The 23325-nt window shown below is 45.9% G+C and overlaps 1 protein-coding gene and 1 long non-coding RNA gene across 2 annotated transcripts; one reads left to right on the forward strand and one right to left on the reverse strand.

Moving 5' to 3' along the window:
* The first annotated feature begins 9808 nt into the window (after positions 1–9808).
* PPIC (peptidylprolyl isomerase C) lies at positions 9809–23164 on the forward strand. The gene is made up of 5 exons (XM_058737869.1): positions 9809–10009; positions 16347–16460; positions 16926–17019; positions 19547–19731; positions 22507–23164. The coding sequence occupies exons 1-5, from the start codon at positions 9893–9895 to the stop codon at positions 22633–22635; spliced, it is 639 nt and encodes a 212-aa protein (XP_058593852.1). The 5' UTR covers positions 9809–9892; the 3' UTR covers positions 22636–23164.
* On the reverse strand, positions 14270–18095 carry LOC131516621 (uncharacterized). Its single transcript, XR_009264178.1, has 3 exons — positions 17841–18095; positions 16311–16542; positions 14270–15030 (listed from the first exon to the last, which is right to left on the reverse strand). It is a non-coding gene; the product is annotated as an uncharacterized LOC131516621 (long non-coding RNA).
* Positions 23165–23325: the final 161 nt, after the last annotated feature.

The following is a 23325-nucleotide window of genomic DNA, read 5'->3' on the forward strand; positions in this document are numbered from 1 at the left end:
TCAGGGGCACCTGGGTGGCTCAGTCGGTTGAGTGTCCGACTTTGGCTCAGGTCATGATCTCACAGTTCATGAGTTCGAGACCCACGTCAGGCTCTGTGCTGACAGCTCGGAGCCTGGAGCCTGCTTCGGATTCTGTGTCTCCCTCTCTCTCTGCCCCTCCTCTGTTCATGCTCCGTCTCAAAAATAAATAAACATTAAAGAATGACATTTTCAGGGGCACCTGGGTGGCTCAGTTGGTTGAGTGTCCGACTTTGGCTCAGGACATGATCTCACAGTTCAGGAGTTTGAGACCCACCTGGGGCTGGCTGCTGTCAGCGTAGAGCCCACTTCAGATCCTCAGTCTCCCTGTCTCTGACCCTCCCTCACTTGCACTCTCTCAAAAATAAATAAAACATATAAAAAAAAGAATGACATTTTCAGATAAACAAAAAATAATTTCTCACCAGCAGACTAGCACTTAACGAAATACCAAGTGGAGTTCTTTGGGCAGAAGGAAAAAGATCACGGGTGTCAAGTCAGAAATATAGGAAGTGATGAAGAAAAATGATTGTATAAATATGTGGGTACATCTGAATGCGTATGAATTTACTAGGCAATAGTGATTACGTGTTGTGGGGATAAAAACTGCATGATGATAATCGCATACAATTCCAGAGGAAAAGTGTCCTGAGGTTTCAGTTTCATATGAGCCAAAAAGAGTAAGAATAACAGGTAATATTAGGCTTTCAAAAATCAAGAATGCATGTTGTAATCTTTGGTAATACTACTGAAAGAGTATTCAAAGGAGTATGTAACTACCACACTGGCAGAGAAAGAACACAGAAGATTAACATCTATCCCATCAAATCAGGATAAGGAGAGAGAGGAGGGAGGGAAGAACATAAAAGATGGTACAAAGAGAAAGGAAGCATTAGGATATTAGGATTAAATCTAAACACGTATTTATTTTATTAAAAAAAAATTTTTTTTAACGTTTATTTATTTTTGAGACAGAGAGAGGCAGAGCATGAACAGGGGAGGGGCAGAGAGAGAGGGAGACACAGAATCTGAAACAGGCTCCAGGCTCTGAGCTGTCAGCACAGGGCCCGACGTGGGGCTCGAACTCACGGACTGTGAGATCATGACCTGAGCCGAAGTGGGACGCTCAACCGACCAAGCCACCCAGGCGCCCCTGTTTTATTTATTTTTAAGTTGACTTATTTATTTTGAGAGAGAGAGAGAGAGAGAGAGAGACAGAGCAGGGGAGGGGCAGAGAGAGGGAGAGAGAGAATCCCAAGCAGGCTCTGCACTGTCATTGCATAGCCCAATGAGTGGCTTGAACTCACGAACTATGAGATCATGACCTGAGCCAAATTTGTACACTTAACCAACTGAGCCACCCAGGTGCCCCTAAGTAAATACCATAAGTGTAAACAAGTTACGTATTCTATTTAAGATAAAGATAACCAAACTTTATTTTTAAAAGTTATTTATTTTTAAATATTTACAAGAGATATTTTACAAGAGATTACAAGAGATATCTATTTACAAGAGATATATTAAAACATAAGGACAGAAGGATTGACAGTCAAGTACAATCACAGAAGAAGACAAACCGTGTGTTCAGTAACCAAAGAGAGAGGGTGAGTTATAGTAGCATCTGACTTTAAGGCAAAAAGTATCACTACAAATCTCGAATGACACTTCATAATGACAAAAAATTAAATTCATCTAAAGATGGTATTAGATTTGTTTGCACTCAATAAAGTTGCCTTAAAACACATTTAAAAAATACATAAATAACTTAGAGACCTACAAGGAGACATAGATAACCTACAGTCATGATGAGAGATTTTAACACACTTGTCTCAGTAACCAATAACAGGCATACAAGTCAGTAAGGATAAAGATATAAAATCCAGGATTGACAAACTTGATCCCATGGACAGACAGAGAATACAAAATCTTAACAAGGGCAGAATAATACACTGAATACACAGAAAACAGTTTAAGAAAAATTGATCAGATCCTATGTCATTAAGCAAGTGTCTACCTATTATAAAAGAATATAACTAACAGACAGGATGTGGAGAAAGGAGAGCCCTCTTGCACCGCTGGTGGGAATGCAAACTGGTGCAGCCAGTCTGGAGAACAGTATGGAGGTTCCTCCAAAAGTTAAAAATACAACTATCCTATGATCCAGCAGTTGCACTACTAGCTATTTACTCAAAAGGATACAAAACTATAGATTCGAAGGGGGTACATGCACCCCGATGTTTACAGCGGCATTATCAACAGTAGCCAAACGAGGAAAGAGCCCAAGTGTCCATCAACTGATGAATGAATAAAAAAGACGTGGTATACACATTCAATGGAGTATTACTCAGTCATGAAAAAGAATGAAATCCTGCCATTTGCAATGATGTAGACGGAGCTAGAGCGTATTATGCTAAGCAAAATGAGCGGGGCAGAGAAAGACAAATACCATGTGATTTCACTCAGGCGGAATTTAGGAAACAAAAGAGATGAACCTATGGGAAGGGGGGAAAAAGAGAGAGACAGAAAAGCAAACCATAAGAGACTCTTAATGATAAAACAGGGTTGATGGTGGAAGTGGGTGGGGGATGGGCTAGATGGGTGATGGGTTTTAAGGAGGTCACTTGTTACGATGACCACTGGGTGTTACTAAGTGATGAATCACAAAATTCTACTCCTGAAACCAATATTACACTATATATTAACTACCTAGAATTTATTTTTATTTAAAAATTTTTTTTTTAACATTTATTTATTTTTGAGACAGAGAGAGACAGAGCATGAACAGGGGAGGGGCAGAGAGAGAGAGGGAGACACAGAATCTGAAACAGGCTCCAGGCTCTGAGCTGTCAGCACAGGGCCCGACGCGGGGCTCGAACTCACGGACCGTGAGATCAGGACCTGAGCCGAAGTCGGCCGCTTAACCGACTGAGCCACCCAGGCGCCCCCTAACTACCTAGAATTTAAATAGAACTTTGGAAGGAAAAAAAAAAAAATACAATCAAGCTAGAAATCACTAACAAAAAGATTTTTTTTAACTCATATTGAGGAAATAAACTACTAATCTTTTTTTTTTTTCTTTTTTTAAAGAAGGCTCCACTCCCAGTGTGGAGCCCAGTGTGGGACTTGAACTCACAACCCTGAGATCAAAACCTGAGCTGAGATCAAGATTCAGATCTTTAAAGGACTGAGCCACCCAGGTGTCCTAACTAATAGACTTTTAAATAACACATGGGCTTTTAAAAGTGTAAATTAGAAAAATTTTTAAATGGGAAGAATAAATGAAAATACTACATATCGAAACTTGTGGGAAGCATCTAAAGTTGTGCTTATTAAGGGGGATTTTATCATTGTAGTTGCACACTGAGCAATACAGAAGAAGAAAGGATAAACATTGATGAACTAAGTGAAATAAGTCAGAGAAAGACACATACTATATGAGCTCTCTTACATGTGAAAGCTAAAAATACATACATATAAAAAATAAGTTCATGGGCACCTGGGTGGCTCAGTCAGTTAAGCATCTGACTCTTGATTTCACTCCGGTCGTGATCTCATGACATTGAGCCCCCAGCTGGACTCTGTGCTGAGCCCGGAACGTGCTTGGATCCTCTGTCAGTTCTTCTGTCTGCTTGAACGTGCACGAGCACATGCACACACCCTCTCTCTCTCAAAATAAATAAATAGGCATCAAAAGAAAAAAAAAACAAAAAAAAACCCCAGCACCTAAGTTCATAGATACAGAGAACAGACTGGTTGGTGGCTGTGGTCAGAGGAGAAATGGGTAAACTTTTATTTTTCTCTTACTTTAAATAAATTAAAAAATAAAACTAACTTCTTTGCGTCTTTTCAGGATTCTTTCTTCTCAGGGATGTTATGATCTTCCTGGATTAAAAAAAAAAAAAAAAAGAATTTGGCAGCACCTGAGGTGGCTCAGTTGGCTAAGCATCACACTTTTGATTACCCCTCCGGTCAAGACCTCATGGTTTGTGAGTTCTAGCCCCGAGATGGGCTCTGTGCTGACAGAGCTCTCTCTCTTTCTCTCTTCCCTTCCCCTACGCATGCTCTCTCTCTCTTTCAAAATAACTAAATAAACTTAAAAAAAAAAAAAAGAATTTGGCTTATACAATATTATAAGCTAAAATACTACCACCACATGCCTATTAGAATGGCTAAAATCCAAAACACTGACAACACCCCAGCACTGCTGAGGAAGTGGCACAATAGGAACTGTCATTTATTGCAAGGGGAAAGGCAAACAGGTACAGCCACTTTGGAAGACAGTCTGTCAATTTCGTGTAAAACTAAACATACTCTTGCCATATGATCCAGTAATTACTCTCCTATGTATTTACCCAAAGGAGTTGAAAACTTATGTCCGCACAAAGACCTGCACACAGATGTTTACAGCAGCTCTATTCATAATTATCAAAACCAGAAAGCAACAAAGAGATTTCTTTTGCTTGAGTGAATGGACTAACAGTGACACAGCATATAAGGGACTATTACTCAAAGATAAAAAGAAATGAGCTATATCAAGCCATGAAAAGACACAGCGGAAATACAAATTCATATTACTCAGCAAAAGAAAGAAAGAGAGAAAGAAAGAAAGAAAGAAAGAAAGAAAGAGGATCTAAAGGAGATACAAAAACTAAGAGTAAATTAAACTCAGAGAAAGTAGAGGGAAGGAAATAATAAAGTTAAGAACACAAGCTAATGAAATAAAAACAAATGTAATTACCAGCTCTCTTGGTGACGCTGTTCAAAGAAAAAAAAAATAAACAGTGAGAGGAATGAAAAAGAAGACATTACTCTAAGGCCTACAGATCTATAAAATTATAAAAAGATGTATTGGGGGGCGCCTGGGTGGCTCAGTCGGTTGAGCGTCTGACTTCGGCTCAGGTCATGATCTCATGGTTCATGAGTTTGAGCCCTGCATCAGGCTCTGTGCTGACAGCTCGGAGCCTGGAACCTGCTTTGGATTCTGTGTCTCCCTCTCTCTCTGCCCCTCCCATGTTTAAGCTGTCTCTCTTTCTCTCTCACTCTCAAAAATAAATAAACATTAAAAAATTAAAAAATAAAATACAATTTGAAAAAATTTACACAAAAGTAAAAAATATAGTAGAAAAAATTTAAAGAAAGATATTTTTAATAAAAATTGAAAATAGAAATGAATTTTTCCCTTTCTGTATTTAAGAAAAAGAAAAGAAACGAAAAAGAGAAAAAAGAAAAAAATTAAAAATAAATAAAAATAAAAAGATGTATTAAACAACCTTATGGGAGAGAATATTAAAATATAAATAAAATAGAGAAATTCCTCAAAATACCCTACATGTAAAAACTGGTGGAAGAATAGAAACGTTAAATAATTCATCAACTACTTGAAAAAATTAAGCCTATGATTTAAAACGTTTCAATAAAGAAAACTCCAGGCCCTGATGGATTCTAAGAAACATTCAAGGAAGAAAAGGAGCCACACACACCCGTTCAGAACACAGGAAGGATAGCTACCATTTGCCAAGTCCTATTAGAAGGTCCAGAGTAACCCTGATATAAAAACTGACAGGAAATTCCAAGAAAGGAAAAGTTCAGGCCGGTCTGACTGATGAATACAGATGTCGGCATTGTGAATGTAAGATTAGCAAACTTATCCATTAGCATAAAGATGAAGTGTTAAAGATCAGCTTGGTCTGATCTAGAAAGCCAGAACCACTTTACCCATCACTTTTTCCCCAAACTTCAAGAGAAAAGCCTTTTTTCAGTTTTTGGTAAGTTGTTTTTTTTTTTTTTTTTAAAGAAGCACACCATATCTAGCAATATGTAAAAAGGCCAGTATGTGTTGGGTGTATTCCAGAATGCAATGCTGGGTTAAGATTTAAAAATCAATGCAATTCACCACATTAACAGACTGAGGGAAAAACACCTTTCAATTGATTTCAATAGATGATGTCGATCAAATTCATCACAAAGACTTTTAACAAATGAGGACTAGAAAGGAATTTTCATAAGCTAAAAATTAATACCCATTCCCAAAAGAACCTTCAGCAAGTAGGAGAGTTTATGGTGAAATACTGGAAGCTTTCCCTCTGTAACTGGGACTAAAACATGTTGACTTTGTTGCCTAGGGCTGCTATAACTAACTAACACTAACTGACAGCTCAAAACAGAAATTTATTGTCTCACAATTCTAGAGGCTACAAGTCCAAAATCAAGGCACTGGCTTGGCCATGTTCTCTCTGAAGGCCTTGGGGGAGGATCCTTCCTTGCCTCTTCCTAGCTTTTGGTGGTTGCCAAAATCCTTGGAATCCCTTGGCTTATAAACGCATCATTCCAATTTCTGCCTCGGTCTTCACATGGTGTTCTTCTCTGTGTATGTCTTTGTGTCTCGTCTTTTTAAAAGAACACTAGTCACACTGGAGTAGGGCACCTATCCTATTCCAGTATGACTTCATCTTAACTCTACATTAACAAAGACCCTATTTCCAACTACACTCGCATTTACAGATTCTGGGGCTTAGGGCTGCAACTTATCTTTCAGGAGAACACTGTTTAACGCACAAAACAAAGACTCCCCCTACTGTTACTTCCTTTTGTACTGATGGTCCTGGCCAATGCAATAAGACAAGAAAAAGAAAGGAAAGATGTAAAGATTAGAAAGGAATAGGTAAAACACATTACCTATGGACGATATAGTTGTCTCTGTAGAAAATCCTGAATAATTCACAAATTATTACAATTAGTAAGTTTAACAAAGTTGATTTATTCAAAATTAATATGCAAAATTAATTTTGCTACAACAGCAACAAACAGGAAAATAAATGTTAAAAGGGTATAATTTATAATAGCGCGCACACACACACACAAACCCAAACACATTTTAGGCAATCTAACAAAAAACATCTAAGACCTTTGGGTAGAGAACTATAAAATCTTACTGAGAGGAGCGACTGGGTGGCTCAGATGGTTAAGCATCCGACCTCGGCTCAGGTCATGATCTTGCTGTTCGTGAGTTTGAGCCCTGCGTCGGGCTCTGTGGTGACAGCTCAGAGCCTGGATCCTACTTCGGATTCTGTGTCTCCCTCTCTCTCTGCCCTTCCCTTATTCATGCTCTGTCTCTCTGTGTCTCTCAAAAATGAATAAATGTTAAGAAAAATTTAAAAAAATCTTATTGAGATAAATTAAATAAGACCTAAATAAATGGAGGAATATGCCATGTTCATGAACTGGAATATTACAAATATGGCAAGTCTTTCCAAAAGGATCTATAGATACAAGGCAACCCTAACCAAAATCTCAGTTTATGGAAATGACAAAGTGATTCTCAAGATTATACGGACATGGAAAGGGTCAAGAACAGCCAAGAATCTGTCGTACAAGGTGACAGCATTTGCATTACTAAATATGAAGACTTATTATAAAGCTATTTTCATTAAGACAATGTGATACTGGCACGAAGATAGACAAAGATGTCAAGTGGACAGAAGAGAGGGCCTACAAGCAAATCCATGCGTGGAGAACTTGTTCCATGACAGAAGTAGCATTACAGAGCAGTTAGTAAAGGAGAGACTTTCCAAAAAATTGTGCTGGGATAAGTGGATACTCCTAGGATGGGAAAATGGAATTTAATCCCTACCTTGTGCTATGCACCAAAATAGCTATGTGCAAAAACATAGATGCATTTCACCAGCATTAATTTGAGCAAAAGAAAACATGCTATGAGATTCCAACTAAACGAAGTTAAAAAACTAAACAAAACCATAAGGTAAGAAGTCGGGATTGTGGTTCCCATTGGGGGGAAAGAAAGTGTTAGTAACTGGGAGCAGGTACAAGGGGAGTTTTCAGGGAACTGTTGACTATTCCATCTCTTTGGGGGCAGACAGTTCTAGTGGTGTTTTTGTTGTGATAATTCATTGATTTTCATTCTGTGCACTTTTCTTTATTTGTATTAACCTTCTCAATACAGTGATTTTTTTTTTTTTTTGTTTTAAGTAGGCTCCATGCCAAGCATGGAGCCCAACACCAAGCTTGAACTCACCACTCTGAGATCAAGACTCTGAGATCAAGAGTCAGAAGCTTAACTGACCGAGCCACCCAAATGCCGCACAATAAAGTGATTTTTAAAACAGATTTTTACATCTGTAGGTAGACAGGTTGATCCACTGAACAAATATTTACTGAGAAATCACTATATGCCAGACATTGTATTAGGTCTGTGTCATCAACAGGAGTAAAAGCAGGTATGCTCCCTGCTCTGGTAATGCTTACATTCTGATAACAGAGTCAGACAAAAACGATTACAGTAATGAGTGAGATAAATAAATACAAGCATTCCATGTGATAAGTGCTCTGATACGCTTAGATTGCTACAATTTATATACAAGAAGGGTGACTTTATTGGGGGCGAGAGGTTATGAGGAAAGCCACTAGATCTTTCACTGGACTGAACTATTAAAGTAATTCAGAAGTGTTCTACCTGCCCCTCTAAAGTAGAAGTCACTCCTTTTATACATAAGAAATGGTCCCAGTTTAATTTCAGATCTACACTTACACAGAGGAATCCTATCTGCTTACTCAAGGAAAATCTTGGTTTGAAAGTCATGGCACCAGCCACTCGGAAAACCAAGACAAGGGCACCTGGCTGGCTCAGTTGGTTAAGCAGCATCTTGTGGTTCCTGAGTTGGAGCCCCATGTGGGACTCGTGCTGACAGCTCTGAGCCTGGAACCTGCTTTGGATTCTGTGTCTCCTTCTCCCTCTGCCCCTCCCCAGCTCACGCTGGCGTGCTCTGTCTCTCAAAAATAAACATTAAAAAAAAAGAGAGAGAAAAAAAAAAAAACCCAAGAGAATACTATTCTTAATTTGCAGTTAATTTTGGAGCTATTACTCTAAAACTTTAAAAGTCCTTTGAAGCCCTAATTCAGAAAGCACTGAGCTTTAAAATAACATTTTCCTGATTATAAAGTACTTACATGCTCGGTATAGAACACCTGGGAAATCAGAAAATTACAAAGAAAGCAAAAATCCCTAATTCTGTCACCAGAGCTACCGTAAATATTGTGGTACGTTTCTCACCGTTTAAAAAAAAAAAAAAAAAAGCCTTTATATATTTATTTTCACAGATGAGATCAAAATTTCCATGTGATTCTGCAACCGGAGTTTTCCATTAAAGGATATAACGAGCTTTCCCCATATCATGAAATAATCTTCCTAAACCTACTTTTAAGTTTGTAAAACTTGTATCTCCAACTTGCATCATCTCAGTGAAGGGTCGTTCATCACGTGCAATCGAGTCAACACATCCAGGGCTCCCAAAGCTCTGAGAGACGTCCAAACCTTTAAGCTAAAGTCTCGGATGGAGCACCGGCAGCCGGCAGGCGCGGCGGGGGCTCTTCCTCGGATATCGCGTCACCCACGCGGACCCTTCCGCAGAGACCCGGCCGCGCGCAAGTTGCCAGGCGGCCCCGCAGCGCGGGGACTCCTGAACTTTCCGGCAGGGTCAACGCGCTCCTACGCCGTAGGTTGCCGGAGATGCCCCGCGCGCGCTCTGCAGCTCTCGGGCGTCGAGGGGCCGCGCCTCCCCCCGGGCCCCGCGGGCTCGCTTGGACCCCCGGCGTCCCGCGCACCCGCCGCAGGAGCGGCCGTCAGCCCCGGCTGCGCCCTCCGCGGCGCGCCGCCCCCAGTCCCCAGCGGGTCGCCGGGCTGAACTGCTGAGGGGCGCGCCCCAGGTTCCGGCCCAGCCCCGACCGCCCCATCCCATCCCCCCCCCGCCTCCACCCCCCCAACCCGGGAGCGCGCAGGCGCAGCCGCCCGGGAGTCCGGCCAACGGTCCCGGAGACTGCGGTGGCGCCCGAGCCGCTGCTGCCACTGCCACCGCTCGCCATGGGCCCGGGTCCCCGGCTGCTGCTACCTCTCGCGCTCTGCGTGGGGCTCGGCGCGCTCGTGCCTTCTGCGGAGGCCTCGCGCGTCGGCAGGCGAGGCCCCTCGGTGACGGCCAAGGTGACCGAGCGGCGGGCAGCAACTTGCCTTCGTGCGCGCCAGGGGGATGGGGGAACTTCGGGGACTGGGTCCTCAGCGCCCGCGGTGGCGAGGAGGGGGCTTCCCGGGCGCAGGCGAAGCGAGGCGGCCGCGTGGCTGGGGGGGGGGGGGGGGTGGAGGGGGCTGCCGGCGCGCGGGGGCGGCCCTGTCCCGGGAGACTTGGGGGCGCTGGGCCGAGCTGTTTGAACTGAGTCCCCCGGGCGGGTGGTCTGGTCCGACGTGACCTGCCGGGGGGCTAGAGGAAGCTTCCGGAACTATTGGGCCCTTTCTCCAGGAAGGAGCCGGCGCGAGTACTTCCTTCGGCGTGGCGGGGACTCGGGAACAGAAGGAGGAAAAGAATGCTGATTGGGGCGGGCGGAAGAGGCGCGCTCTGAGCCGCGGGGGCGCAGTGGGCAGCCGCTGCCGCTGTCACCCGGGCCTGGCGGGGGGGGGGGGGGGGGGGTCCCGGGGCCAGCTTCTAAGCGGGGGTGTGCGGGTCGGGTTTACGTGCACTGCTCTAGAGACCGACTGGCCTCCTCCTGTATTTAGGAACCGTGGTCCTCCCGCTGGGGGTGGGGAGGGAGAGGTGTGCTTTTAGACTTAGACTTTTTTCGACTTTGGACCCTGAGCTTGGGATGGGACTAGCTCTGCCAGCCTTTTAAAATCTCTATCGGGAATGGAGGGGCGGGGGGAGGGCAGTGATTATCTACCATGAACTGTTTCTCTCCACTTTAAGCTCTTTTTTTTCAGCATATTTACCCAGGCTAGAAGATAATGGGAGGGTGCAGAGAGCGAGGGAGGAAGGGAGGGAATGGTTTGGTGCCCTTGATCACCACTTCTGGAAAAACCCACTGGCAGCAGTGTCTTGGAATCTGGAAGGAGGGGCAGCTGCTAGTTGTTTTAACGATAAAGCTGGTGTTTGCCAGTGGAAATGATACTGTGGAGCTAGTGGCAGAGTGCCTAAATCCTCCACCACAGACCCCACGCGAGGTGGTGGGGTGGGGAGAGGGAGATCACCCCAACATCTGATGTAGCCCAAGAGTGAACAGAAAGGCCATATCGCGCTGCGGATGCGTGTGTGAAAGAGAGAAACTTAGCCCGATTGTTTTGAGCACCGATTTCACTTCCAGCCTCTCCATGTTCTGGGCTGATCTGATTTTTTTTTTTTTTTTTTTTTTTTTTTTGAAGTAACACTGACAAGATTTGCCCACGGTTTAGAAGGGAGTGGGGGATACGAAGTAAACTGCCAGCTGAGATAGAAGTTTGTCAGGTGTGAATTTCAGATAAACCGTGAACAGTTTCTTAGTGTGAGCATATCACTGGCAGCACTGGGGAACAGACTTGGCCAGGGAAGCTTTAAAACCTAACGGTGCGGTCACCCACCGCAGAGCAAGTGAATCAGGACGTCTGGAGATGTGTAGCCTGGGTTGGGAACTTCTAGAAGGGATGCCAAGAGGGGAGGAAGCTGGTGGCTGCAGGAGGGGAATATTTGGAGCCTCTTAGCCCCTAGGCTAGGGTGCTGTCACTGAGGAAGTTTGCGTGCAGTCTACTCTCAGAATTATTTTTTTTTATGTTTATTTTTGAGAGAGAGAGCACAAGCGAGTGAGGAGCAGAAAGAGACAGAGACACAGAATCCAAAGCAGGCTCCAGGCTACCAGCTGTCAGCACAGAGCTGTGACACGGGGCTGGAACTCACGAGCTGTGAGATCATGACCTGAGCCAAAGTCAGGCGCTTAACGGACTGAGCCACCCAGGCGCCCCCACTCTCAGAATTTTTAATATATGTCCTTTTCTTTCCTACCAAATTTATCATTAAATTCTAAAGGCTAATTGTGTATGTGAGTCTTCTGCAGATTTGACCCTGTCGAATGACTTTTTCAGTGGACTTTTTAAAACAACTGAACCTACTGGAAAATAGAGACCTTAAAAACTCTCTGAGTCAGGAGAAGTAGATTAACTGGGACTAGTGTTTCCCCCATCAGTCTTTTTCCTTTCTGTCTTGATTTCGTTTAAAAGTAGGAATCTGTTATAAGAGAGGTGGGAGGCGCCGTCACCCACAAGGCCTAAAGTGGCACTCACCAGCCACCGCCTCAGCCACCTGCTCAGCCCAGCCCGAGAGCCTCAGGTCCAGGCTCTGGCTCACTGGTCTCAAAATCTGCTGGATTGACATGTGCAGCCCTGACTGTTTCAGCAGATGCCCTGGGGTGTGTGCAAGGTCAGGCACCTAGAGTGGGGAGAATAATGCTACCATTTTCCTAACTGCCCCAACGGCACAGCATGCTGACACTTTCTACAGCATGGAGGGGCCAAGTGGCTGTGGCCTGGTGACCCTAGGCAGGTGATTTCCTGTGTGAGGCTCTGTTTCCTCCTCTGTAAGTGGAGACAGAGATAATATCTACCCTCCGGGCTTTTGTGTATTAGATGTGATAAAGCAGGTAAAGTGCTTAGCGGTGATTAAAAAGGCCAGTTGTTACTGTTATTCATGTTACCTTATTAATCTTCCTGTGAACTTGCAGCCCTGAAAGGAATGGTCGTCTCCGGAACAGATCCTCCCTGCATCCCCCCTGGTTGCTCTGGAAAGGGAAGCAGGATTAACCCAACAGGGGTTTGGATCGGGCTCTGAGTGCCTCTTCCCTCTAACCTCTTTGCCCACCTCCAGTGGCCCATCATTTTCAGATGACTTTCAAAAGTAGCCCTCAGGGGATAAAAGAAATGACTGAGGTGCTTACTCTTGAAGGGCAGTGTGGAATTCAGATGCCACCTCAGCCAGGAAGCCCACCCTGATCTGCACAGATAATCATCACCTCCAACCATAACATTTCATCTGTACTTGTCTTGTTATAAACCTGATTTCCCATTATGTTACACCTACTTATATATACATTTTTTCTTTTCTGTGGGACTGTAGCCTCACCGCTTGTCCAAAACATGGCCTGTTCTCAAGGGCACGTAGCAGTTGGAGATGATCTTAGGGTGATAGGGTCTGCCTTGGGTCCCCTGCCCCCTCTGTCTACATGTGTGCCCTGGTCCTCCTGTAACATCACCTGGCATTGAACTAGTCAGCACGTTTTGAGGACCCGCTCGAGCTGACGCTGTGCTCAGCACTGGGGACCTAAAAACACCATTTCTGCCCTTTAGGGGTCCCCTGCCTGGCCCGAGAGAGCCAGGATTAACCGCAGTCCAGTTAGGTGTAACCTGGGACTGCAGAGCTGGCTTTCCTGCTCCCGGCTGGGAAACCTTGGTCAATCACTGAGCCTCCCTCATCCTTACTTTTCTCGTGTGTTAATCGGTGATGACAGCACGTGCCCCTCGCCCAAGGATGTGGGAGGATCAATTATACGAGACATGTAGGCACAGTGCCGAGACACCACTGACTAGGTCCTGTTTGTTTCCTTCCCTCTCTCTCCTCCTCCTCTCCCTCCTCCCTCTCCTCCTCTCCCCTCCCTCCCCCTCTACTCCTCCCCCTCTCCCCTCCCTCCCCCTCCTTCTCTTCTTGTTCTTCCCTCTCCTCCCCCTCTACTCCTCCTCCTCCTTCCTCTCCTCCCCCTCCCTCTCCTCTCCCCTCCCTCCCCCTCCTTCCCTTGTTCTTCCCTCTCCTCCCCCTCTACTCCTCCCCCTCCTCCCTCTCCCCCCTCTCCTCCCCCTCCCTCTCCTCTCCCTTCCCTCCCCCTCCTTCTCTTCTTGTTCTTCCTCTCCTCCCTCTCTACTCCTCCCTCTCCCCCCCTCTACTCCTCCCTCTTCTCCCCCTCCTCCCCTTCCCCCCCCCTCCTCTTCCCCCCCTTCTCCTCCTCCCTGGTCTAAGAGCTCCCAGATTCTCCTCCCCGCAGCTTGAGTAATATCCCCCGTCTTCCCTGGATCCTGTTACTTCCCTTTCTACTGCCTAACAAAACCCAGATCTCATAGCCGCAGCCTTCCTTCTGGAACTGGTGAGATTCTCTCCCTGTTGCTTCTGTGCACAGAGACCACATTTCAGGAGCTCTGCCAGGTGGGGCTCATGATCGTTCTAGTCCCCCCACTCCAGGCCTGCTCCCCATCACGCCTTTTCCAGGATGCCTGCCCTCAGCCCTCAGCCCCCCTCTGGGCCCCCTCTGGCCCCTCATGCGCTTGTTGCCCAAGTAAGATTTGACTTTATCATTTCCACTGGAGTCAGGAAAACTCTGCTGCGTTTTCGTGCTGTCAGTCATGAAGTTGAAAGCTCAGTTTGGGGGGAAAAAGCTGTTAGTCTGTGTGCTGGGCCACACGTAAGAAAGTCAGATTTTTTTATTGACGCGTTTTGCTGGGTGACAAGCCCTCTTCATCTTCTGCTGCCCTCCCACATTTTCTTCTTCGTGCTGTCTCAACACTCAAAGGTGATATTTTCTTTTCTTTATTTTACAAGTCTGGCAGGCTTTTCTAGCGTCTTGTATGGTGTCCCTAGAAGACTGTGTCCCTGAGTCTTTTCCGGATGTTGGTTCGTTACTGCCCGTCATTGATTCTCTCGTTGGCTTGTAAATCACTTTGGAGAAATGGCTTCTCTGCGACGTGGGCTCTGCACGACCGGGCTTGTGGCACATTCATGCAGCTTCCTGTCCCTGAGCCCCATTGACTTGTTCTCCTCAAGTGCATCGCCGCATCTCAAGGGCCCGGTCTCTTATACATTCCATAAAGTTGTGCCGTATAAATAATAATACAGTTTTGGCTGCTGTGGCCACGTAAAAACTCTCAAATGCCACACGGAACACTAAATATCACATCACCCCGTGACAGACGTGCTGATGTATTGGCAGAAGCTCTTGTCTTGGACTAACGCTTCACAGTCTTTACTTTATGATTTTTCTAAACTATAAGACATCTTTTTCCTCTGACAACCCTTCTTACATTTTTTTAAAGCCATCTCTTGAATGTCGTTTTTTACCCATTCAAACCGTAAATTGGTTCATATAATCTAAACTTGCTAATAGAATGCCCTTCGACTCGGTAGCCTTTTCAAGCATTCCAGCCCGGAATCCTCGAAACACGGTGATCTGTGAGGCAAAAACGTGGGTGATTTCATTTCGGATGGAACGGGGTTTTTTTTTTGTTTTGTTTTAATTTTTTTTTTTTTTTAATTTTTTTTTCAACGATTTTTATTTATTTTTGGGACAGAGAGAGACAGAGCATGAACGGGGGAGGGGCAGAGAGAGAGGGAGACACAGAATCGGAAACAGGCTCCAGGCTCCGAGCCATCAGCCCAGAGCCTGACGCGGGGCTCGAACTCACGGACCGCGAGATCGTGACCTGGCTGAAGTCGGACGCTTAACCGACTGCGCCACCCAGGCGCCCCTGTTTTAATTTTTTTAATGTTTACTCGTTTTAGAGAGAGAGAGAGAGGCAGAGTGTGAGTGGGGGAGGGGCAGAGAGAGGGAGGCCCAGAATCAGAAGCAGGCTCCAGGCTCTAGGCACTGAGCTGTCAGCACAGAGCTGGATGCAGAGCTCGAACTCATGAACTGTGAGATCATGACCTGAGCCAAAGTCAGACGCCTAACCAACTGAGCCACCCAGGCACCCCTCGGATGGAACAGGTTTTTACAACATAGTTTAAGAGAACTTTCTAAGGTTTATCCACACAAGTGACTCACTCACTGTGGGTCCGTGTTTCCTTTTATCTGCTCTAAAATGTGGTGACAGAAAGAGAGAACGCAGTCCCCCCCCCCCCCCCCCCCCCAGTTTCGGGAGCATGACCCCTGAGTTCAGCGGTGGAGTCCCCAGGGTGAACGGTTTTGGTGGGGGTGGGGGTGGGGGGAGCTCTGGATGAGGCTGGGGAGCCGGAGCCTCACAGGGCTCGCAGGGGAGTGGCAGGCCTTTCGGAGAACTTGCTGTGCGTTCTGATGTCTTACAGTTCCCTTGACAGCAGATGTCTATGAGAACTCACTGGGAATTGGGCCGTGTTTGAAGTCACACAAAAATAAATCTGGATGGTTAGACGATTTCTCTCTCCACCAGTTTTTCTCTCCTGCCAAGATTTGGAGCGTCACCCTTCTGGAAGAGCACAAAGCTGGGAAATGGGAGGTGGCAGCTGTGCGGTCTGGGGTGTGCGGGGGCCGGTGTGGGGGGGGCATGGAGTTTTCTCGGAGACCTCACTGGCTGACCAACTTCAGACCTAGCACAGGGCCTGGCCTGTGGGGGCTCACTGAGTGCTTGCGGAATGAATGTTTACAGGTGCCTTGCACCCACACGAGGGTTTTAGGGCTCCCTTATAAGCTGCTGTGGGGGCAGGGAGGCCTTTCGCGTAGCGATGCGTTCTCAGATTTTAACCTTCTCTTACCTTGTACCTGTGCTCTGCCGGTTCAACCACACGCAGGTCTTCTTTGATGTGAGGATCGGAGACAAAGATGTTGGCAGAATTGTGATTGGCCTCTTTGGAAAGGTTGTGCCCAAGACTGTGGAAAATTTTGTCGCTCTGGCCACAGGCGAGGTAGGTCTCAGCTGTGGGTCCCTTAACTGTGCACAAAATGGGATCTCCCTTCTTTTAAGCCCGGCGTAAATACAGATGTTTTCTGGGAAAATAAGTGTGGAATTAGCAGGTCCAATGAACCCGGGACGTCTTAACAGTATTTTACTTTATTTTTGTACAAAATCTTACTCTTTGGGCACCCTGTGTCCTTGGGGTTCTAGAAATTGAGGGGAACTGCATCATATGAAAACGCAGATTGCTCTGTTTTCACTTATTCACATTAATCCTTGACTTCCACAGTTGGTTTCTTTATTTTGGGTCTGCTAATGAGAACATTTCTATTAGTACCTTGTTGCAGGGACCTCATCAGGTTCTGCCGATAGCTCGTGTCATTTTCTCATTGTGTCCTTTCCAGATACACGCTGGGGTTTATCTTTTGGTGTGGGTTATACCTACTCATATATTCAATTGACATAATCTCTTTAGAAAGGCTACGGATATAAAGGAAGCACATTTCATCGCGTCATCAAAGATTTCATGATTCAAGGAGGAGACATCACCAGTGGGGACGGCACCGGCGGTAACACTGTCTTTTGCATTTTTCCTTTTCTGTCTACCAAACTGACACCTCAGATCAAGTCAGTGTATCCACCCCATGAAGTGAATTCCCAGGTTCAGGAAACCAATTCATCAAGACCACCAGACTAATTCTTCAGAAGCACAGGGTTTGGGCTGGGGGGGGCGGGGGACGGCAGGGGGAGGACCTCATCTACCAAAATCTAGTCCTAGGTGTGAATGAGTGAGGCTTCCTAGTTTTATTTTATTTTTTTTTATCTTTTTTAAAATTTATTTTGAGAGAGAGAGAACACATGGGGAAGAGGGAGAGAGAATCCCAAGCGGGCTTCACACCACCAGCACCGAGCCTGACGCAGAGCTTGAACTCACAAACCGCGAGATCGTGACCTGGAGGCTTCCTAATTTTAAACAGTATTGCTTTGGTGTTCCTTATCTTTTCGTGGTGGAGATATATTCATCCAGTAGACCACTGTGCAGTTTTTAAAATGCTAGATTCCCAGTTTGCAACAGTAGAGAAGGCTATCTGACACAGGAAGGAAAGGTTGAGTATAACACTGTGTGCACGCTGGGGTGGCAGCCAGCCTCAGACGGCGATGCGGGAGAGGAGAGCTTGCAGGGGAGGCCACCACTCTGGGAGGGCGAGGCTGGAATTTAGGAGGCAGGATTACAGGTGGCTTTACCCCTTTCTTTCAAAATTCTTTCATTTTGTTGTCAGCTTTTCCAGCAACACTAAAAGTAAAAAGTAACAGAGGAGTTGTCAAAATTATAATATACACGTTTGTAAACAAAGGCAGAGCCCTGTGAAGCACAAATAATTAAACTTACGCAACGTCGGATATCCCCGAGGCTGTGGTTCTTCACTGCGGATTGCAGGTGCCCAGCTCCCTGGAACGTCTTCCCTCGGGATCGCCGGGAGTTTGTGACCTGGACACACACCATACCTACAGCCACATTAGGATTTCAGTTTCATTCAGGTTTAAGATTTCCAGTTCAGCAAATAACTTGCTTTGATGGGTATTAGATTGCTAACTTTTTAAAGAAACACTCGGGCCGTGTGCAAGCTCTATTGCTAAGTGTATGCTTACCGCCATGGCTTATCTATAACAAAATGGCTACCATTCAGCCCTCGGATTGGCCGGGTCCTCTACTTTCACTCCCTGCCAAAATGCCACAGGGGTATGGGGATGTAGAGTGGAGTAGAGAAGTGGTTCGGGTGACTCAGGTCAGTAGGGCCAGGGTGGATGCCTGGGGAAGCAAGCCCCTGCTGCTGCAGAGCTGGGCCTCTCTGGAAAAGCTTGCAGGTCCGGTGGCAGTGTCCTTTGAGACCCGCATCATCTCAGGGTCCCGCCCTGGGGCCAGGCAGGAACAGTGACTGAGCTTTCCTGTGGCCGCTTTCCTGCTTTTTTCTCTCCCTCTCTTTGCCTTCCCTGCCGTGTGTGTGCATGCACGTGTGCAAATGTGCACGCACATCTTGAGTTAAAATTCTCTGAGTTTTGGAGGGAGGACCTTTTGGATCCCTTCACTTCAGTCTCGATCTCTCTGTGAGCAGAGCTTTCTCCAGGCCACCTCATCTGTCCCTGACCAGTCAGCTGTGAATCGCTTGCCTTGGACACCCACTCCTGGTCCGTCTAACTGAGCCAGGATGTTAAGGTTGGCAAGCGAGGGATAAGGAGCCCGGCAGAAGGGGAGGCGGAGGAGGTGGGCGTGGCAGGCGTTCCAGGTGGGAGAGGACAGAGCAGACACTTCTCATGGTCTCTCCCGCTGTCATGTGGGGAAACCGTGTTCCGCTCCACTTGGGGCTTTGCCAGAACTCCAGTCCACACGCCTGCGTCTGGTTCTTCTCTTCAGGGGTTGGATCGCTGGGTGCTCCGGTTGCTACCACCCTCTGTCTCCTGATGAGACCGGAGGTCATCGAGCCTGATAACCTCCTGGCAGGCTGCCCTTGCTCAGAGCGCTGACTCAGGAGGGAGCAGCAGCTTTAGTGACAGAAAGTCCTCTGACTTTCCAGTTCTGCTGTGCAGTTTTCAAACTTTGGAACCCCTGTTGCCTCACTCACAATGGGATTGAGAATACCTGTTCTGTAGGGCTGTGAGAATTAGCTGAGGGTGGCAAGTGCTAATTGCATCACGGTTGGGTGCTGAGGTAGGAGTGACACAGGACAAGTGACTTGAAGCTCCGGACAGAGATTGAGCCAGGAGGATGGCTCACCCGCCTTTCCATGTGGCTCTACGATGTCATCCTGCCCTTCACTTCCTTAGTTCAGAGTGAATTGTTGGCTTAGCCAACGTGGGGGTCTTGCTTGGAGGCCAGAAGGTGCTGCCACGTCTTTTGTGTTTATCTGAGTGTCTGGAGCCAAATTGTATCACCTCCTTTATTTTCCTTTGTTTTACCATCTTTTCCCCCTTCCCCACCTCCAGGGGTTAACCAATTCTATTAAAACCTTATGTCTCCCTTTGAAGAATTTACTTTCATATAACATCTGGTGATTCTCCAGATTCTCTTTTTTTTTTTTTCCACTTTGTCTCACCCAGGTATAAGCATTTATGGTGAGACATTTCCAGATGAGAACTTCAAACTGAAGCATTATGGCATCGGGTGGGTCAGCATGGCCAACGCTGGGCCTGATACCAATGGCTCTCAGTTCTTCATCACCTTGACCAAGCCCACCTGGTTGGACGGCAAACATGTGGTATTTGGAAAAGTCCTTGATGGAATGGTAACTTGATATGTTATTATTTCTCATTCAAAGTCTTCTATTTATAATGAAGGACTTTCAGTGATTTATTTTCATCTTAAAATGTGTCTGTTAGAGGTTCATCATTATATGATGACTGGCTTCTTCAGAGGTGAATAAACTGGTATTTTATTTTTTAAATTTTTTTAATGTTTATTTTTGAGAGAGAGAGAGAGAGACAGAGTGCGAGTAGGGGGAGGGGCAGAGAGAGAGGGAGACAAAGAATCCAAAGCAGGCTCCAGGCTCTGAGCTGTCAGTACGTGGAGCCCAATGCGAGGCTCGAACCCATGAACCGCGAGAACATGACCTGAGCCAAAGTCACACGCTTAACCGACTGAGCCACCCAGGCGCCCCATATTGTGGTGTTCTGACTGTTAGGAGCACCGGGGCAAAAGCTGGAGACTTGACGTGGAAACACTGAGTACTTAATTTATCTTACTACTTGATACAAATGAAAACTTTTTAATGTAACCAAATAAGACTCGGGTCCCATATGTGTACACAGTAGAATAATATTCTGCCTTAAAAAGGAAGTAAACCCTGTAACGTGCTACAACGTGGATGAACCTTGAGTATGTTGAGTAAAATAAGCCAGTCACAAAAAGACCGGATGATTCTACTTTGGTACCTAAAGTAGTCAAATGCACGGAAACATGAAGGAGAATGGTGGTTGCCAGGGGCTGGCGAGGAGGAAGAAATGGGAGTTGGTGTTCAGTGGGTGCAGAGTTTCAGTTTTGCAAGATGAGAAAGTTCTGCCCGTGAGCTGTGCACTGTGAATATACGTAAGACTGCTGCATTGTCCATGTAGGAATAGGTAAGATGGTACATTTTATGTTATGTGTTTCTTACCACAATTAAATATAAACTGTTAAAAAAAAGACACTGAGCCCCAGGTGCTTCAGGACACAAACAGGTCACTTTCGAAGTCACAGTACAGCAACCAAAACTGCTAGAGAGAACTCAGATTTCTGCTGGTCTGTCTGAAAGAATAGCGGAGGGGTCCGACTCCTAATCCATGGGAACACGTCTTAAAATCCTTACTCTCTTCAGTTTCCAACATTTCTCCTTAGCAGCTAGCTGCCCACAGAAGCTCTCCCAGCTCCTAAACTAGCACCTGTAAGGTCCGCTCACCCCAACCCTGGACCATTCTTGACTCCCCTGCCCTCTTCCATATTTGATTTTGTTTCATTCTCAGGTCCAAGTTCTGCCTCTTCCCTCCAAACGTTAGCTCCGTTATGGCGATTCTTCCCCACCTTCTCCCCGCTATCCTGATTCTGCCCATCGAAAAGCCAGGAACCGAGCTGACCCCCCTCAGAACCTAACCCACAGGGCAAGCAAGTATTCAGCCTGCACTGCTGAAGATAGGGTTCTCACGGGCGAGTGAGATGAAATATGGCCAACACGGATGACTTCGCAGCTCACTTTACATCCTGTCACAATAAAGAACAGGCCTGTGTTCTCACGAGACGTCACTGTCCTCACAGGACTGTATTCTTACCCAGTCACAAGTGCACCACTCCGCCAGCGTCTTAGGGAACGCTGTTCTTGGCGTGAGCCGAATGGGGGTGTGCGTGTGTTCAACCAGTCTGGGTTTTTGACCAGTGGGCCGAACCAGGTTTTGAACGGTTTAAAAGTAAACTGGTTCAGACGTTCCCGCAATGAGTGTTGTGGAATACATCACGCTAACCCGTGAGAGAATGAAGAGTGCACGTGTTGTGTTTTCTTCTTCTGGTCACGGTTTTTCTAGATCTTCTGACCTCTCGATCTTCTTATGGCTGTAACTGACTGCACTGAATTCCTTCCACCCACTGGGGTGCATCCTAGGAGACCTGCCTGGCCTCAGAGGAACAGTCCTTAACATTCTGAGTCATAGACTTCTTTGAGAGATTAATGACAACTATATTCTCTCCAGAAAAAAAAAAAAAAAATCACCAGACGTTTCTCTCCAGAAGGAAACAATCGTGTGTGTGTGTGTGTGTGTGTGTGTGTGTGTGTGTGTGTGTGTGTTTCGTACTGTTGCCCTCTTTGTCTCAACCCTGTGTGGGAAGCAGGTCAGAAGCCAGTATTCCTAGTCCTGGACAAATCCTCCCTCCTTCACTGTGAAGCGTCAGGTGTGTGCAGCCTTCCCGGGTAGAGATAGGGCTTTCACGCCACTGTGGGGCTGGGGCCTCTAACTCAACCTGGAGGTTAATGGCTGGGGTCAGCTTGAAAATGGACAAACCCAGACTCAGCTCCGCTTCTAAAGGCTGCCTTCTGACCTGGTTTCTTAACGCCTAGACCGTTTACAGGGCAGAGCAGCAACTGATCCATGTTCCACGTTAACTCTTACGTCGGGTGTGAAGCAGGAAGAAATATATTTCATGAGAGCCATGTGTGTACAAAAATATCTAATTATGTTTAGAATATAAAATGCTAATTAAAAGAGGGAAATTCACAAATACGTTCTTTCACTAGCAAGGGAGTGGATACATTTTATTCTGTTATATGTAAATTTCCTGAATATGGTAAGTTTACCATGGTTGGCTTGTGTGGTTCTTGAAATCATACGAAGGTTGGCGGGGGGGGGGGGGGGGGGGGGGGGGAGAGGGGTGGAGAAAACCAATAAAAAGCAAAAATGAAAAAACAAAAAAACCCCTAAAAACAACAAAAAAAAACCCTGGTTTCCCACTTGGGCTTTCAGACTGGGCAGCGATTTCACCTTCTGACCGCCACAGTTGCCAGTCAGAAGCAAGCCATGGGTCTGCTTGTCTTTCCTAGACAGTGGTCCACTCCATAGAACTGCAACCAACTGATGGGCACGACCGTCCGCTCACCGACTGCACCATCGTCAGCAGTGGCAAGGTAGACGTGAAGACACCCTTCGTGGTTGAGGTCCCTGACTGGTGATACAACGGGCAGAAAACAAAGAACACGCTCTGGCAGGGATGCGTGCATGTGTGTGTGTGTGTGTGTGTCTTTTGATTCTCCAAAGTTATTGTTTGCCTTTCTGTTTTGTTTTGGTTTGTTTTTACTTCTGTTTTCTACCCCCGATCACAGGGAAGTTCAGAACATCAGCCACTCAGTGTTTACTTTGCATGAACTGCAGTAAATCACTTGCCTTGGGACTTTGCACTTAGAAGACTTATCCTCTTTCTCCAATGGTGCTATTTTTAAACTAGAAGACTTTGGATGATCTCTTTTCTTTCTATGAGCACAATCATTATTCTGCTGAATTAAATGTGATCCTCAGGTTGAGGGATGCTGAAGATTTGTCTGAAGAAGATGGGGACATGAAGTTTGTTATTTTATATTCAAACAAATTCTCTGCAGGTAAAGAGAGATGTGACTAGTGCAATCAGATATATGTCATCAGGACTTTTACCTGGTGGAAGGTGCTTCTGTGTTCTCTATATTAAATGCTTTTTATATAGGTCAATTCTTTTTGCAAGAGTTTTTTTTTTTTTTTTTTTTTTTTAGTTTAAAGTTCTTTAAAAAAAATCCATGTACAAAAATATACGTACTCTGATGTTAACAGTGAACAGACTAGAGGGGGTTCTGCCCATCAAAATACCAACACGATTGGCTAATTTGGGATGG

Source organism: Neofelis nebulosa, chromosome 1, assembly GCF_028018385.1.
Source record: "Neofelis nebulosa isolate mNeoNeb1 chromosome 1, mNeoNeb1.pri, whole genome shotgun sequence".
Taxonomy (NCBI): domain Eukaryota; kingdom Metazoa; phylum Chordata; class Mammalia; order Carnivora; family Felidae; genus Neofelis; species Neofelis nebulosa.

Bases quoted from the DNA above. Each gene is read 5' to 3' on its own strand.
- PPIC (XM_058737869.1), top strand. From the start codon at position 9,893: ATGGGCCCGGGTCCCCGGCTGCTGCTACCTCTCGCGCTCTGCGTGGGG. The intron at 16,461-16,925 runs GTAGGTCTCAGC...TAATCTCTTTAG, and splicing joins TCGCTCTGGCCACAGGCGAG to AAAGGCTACGGATATAAAGG. The intron at 19,732-22,506 runs GTAACTTGATAT...TGTCTTTCCTAG, and splicing joins GAAAAGTCCTTGATGGAATG to ACAGTGGTCCACTCCATAGA.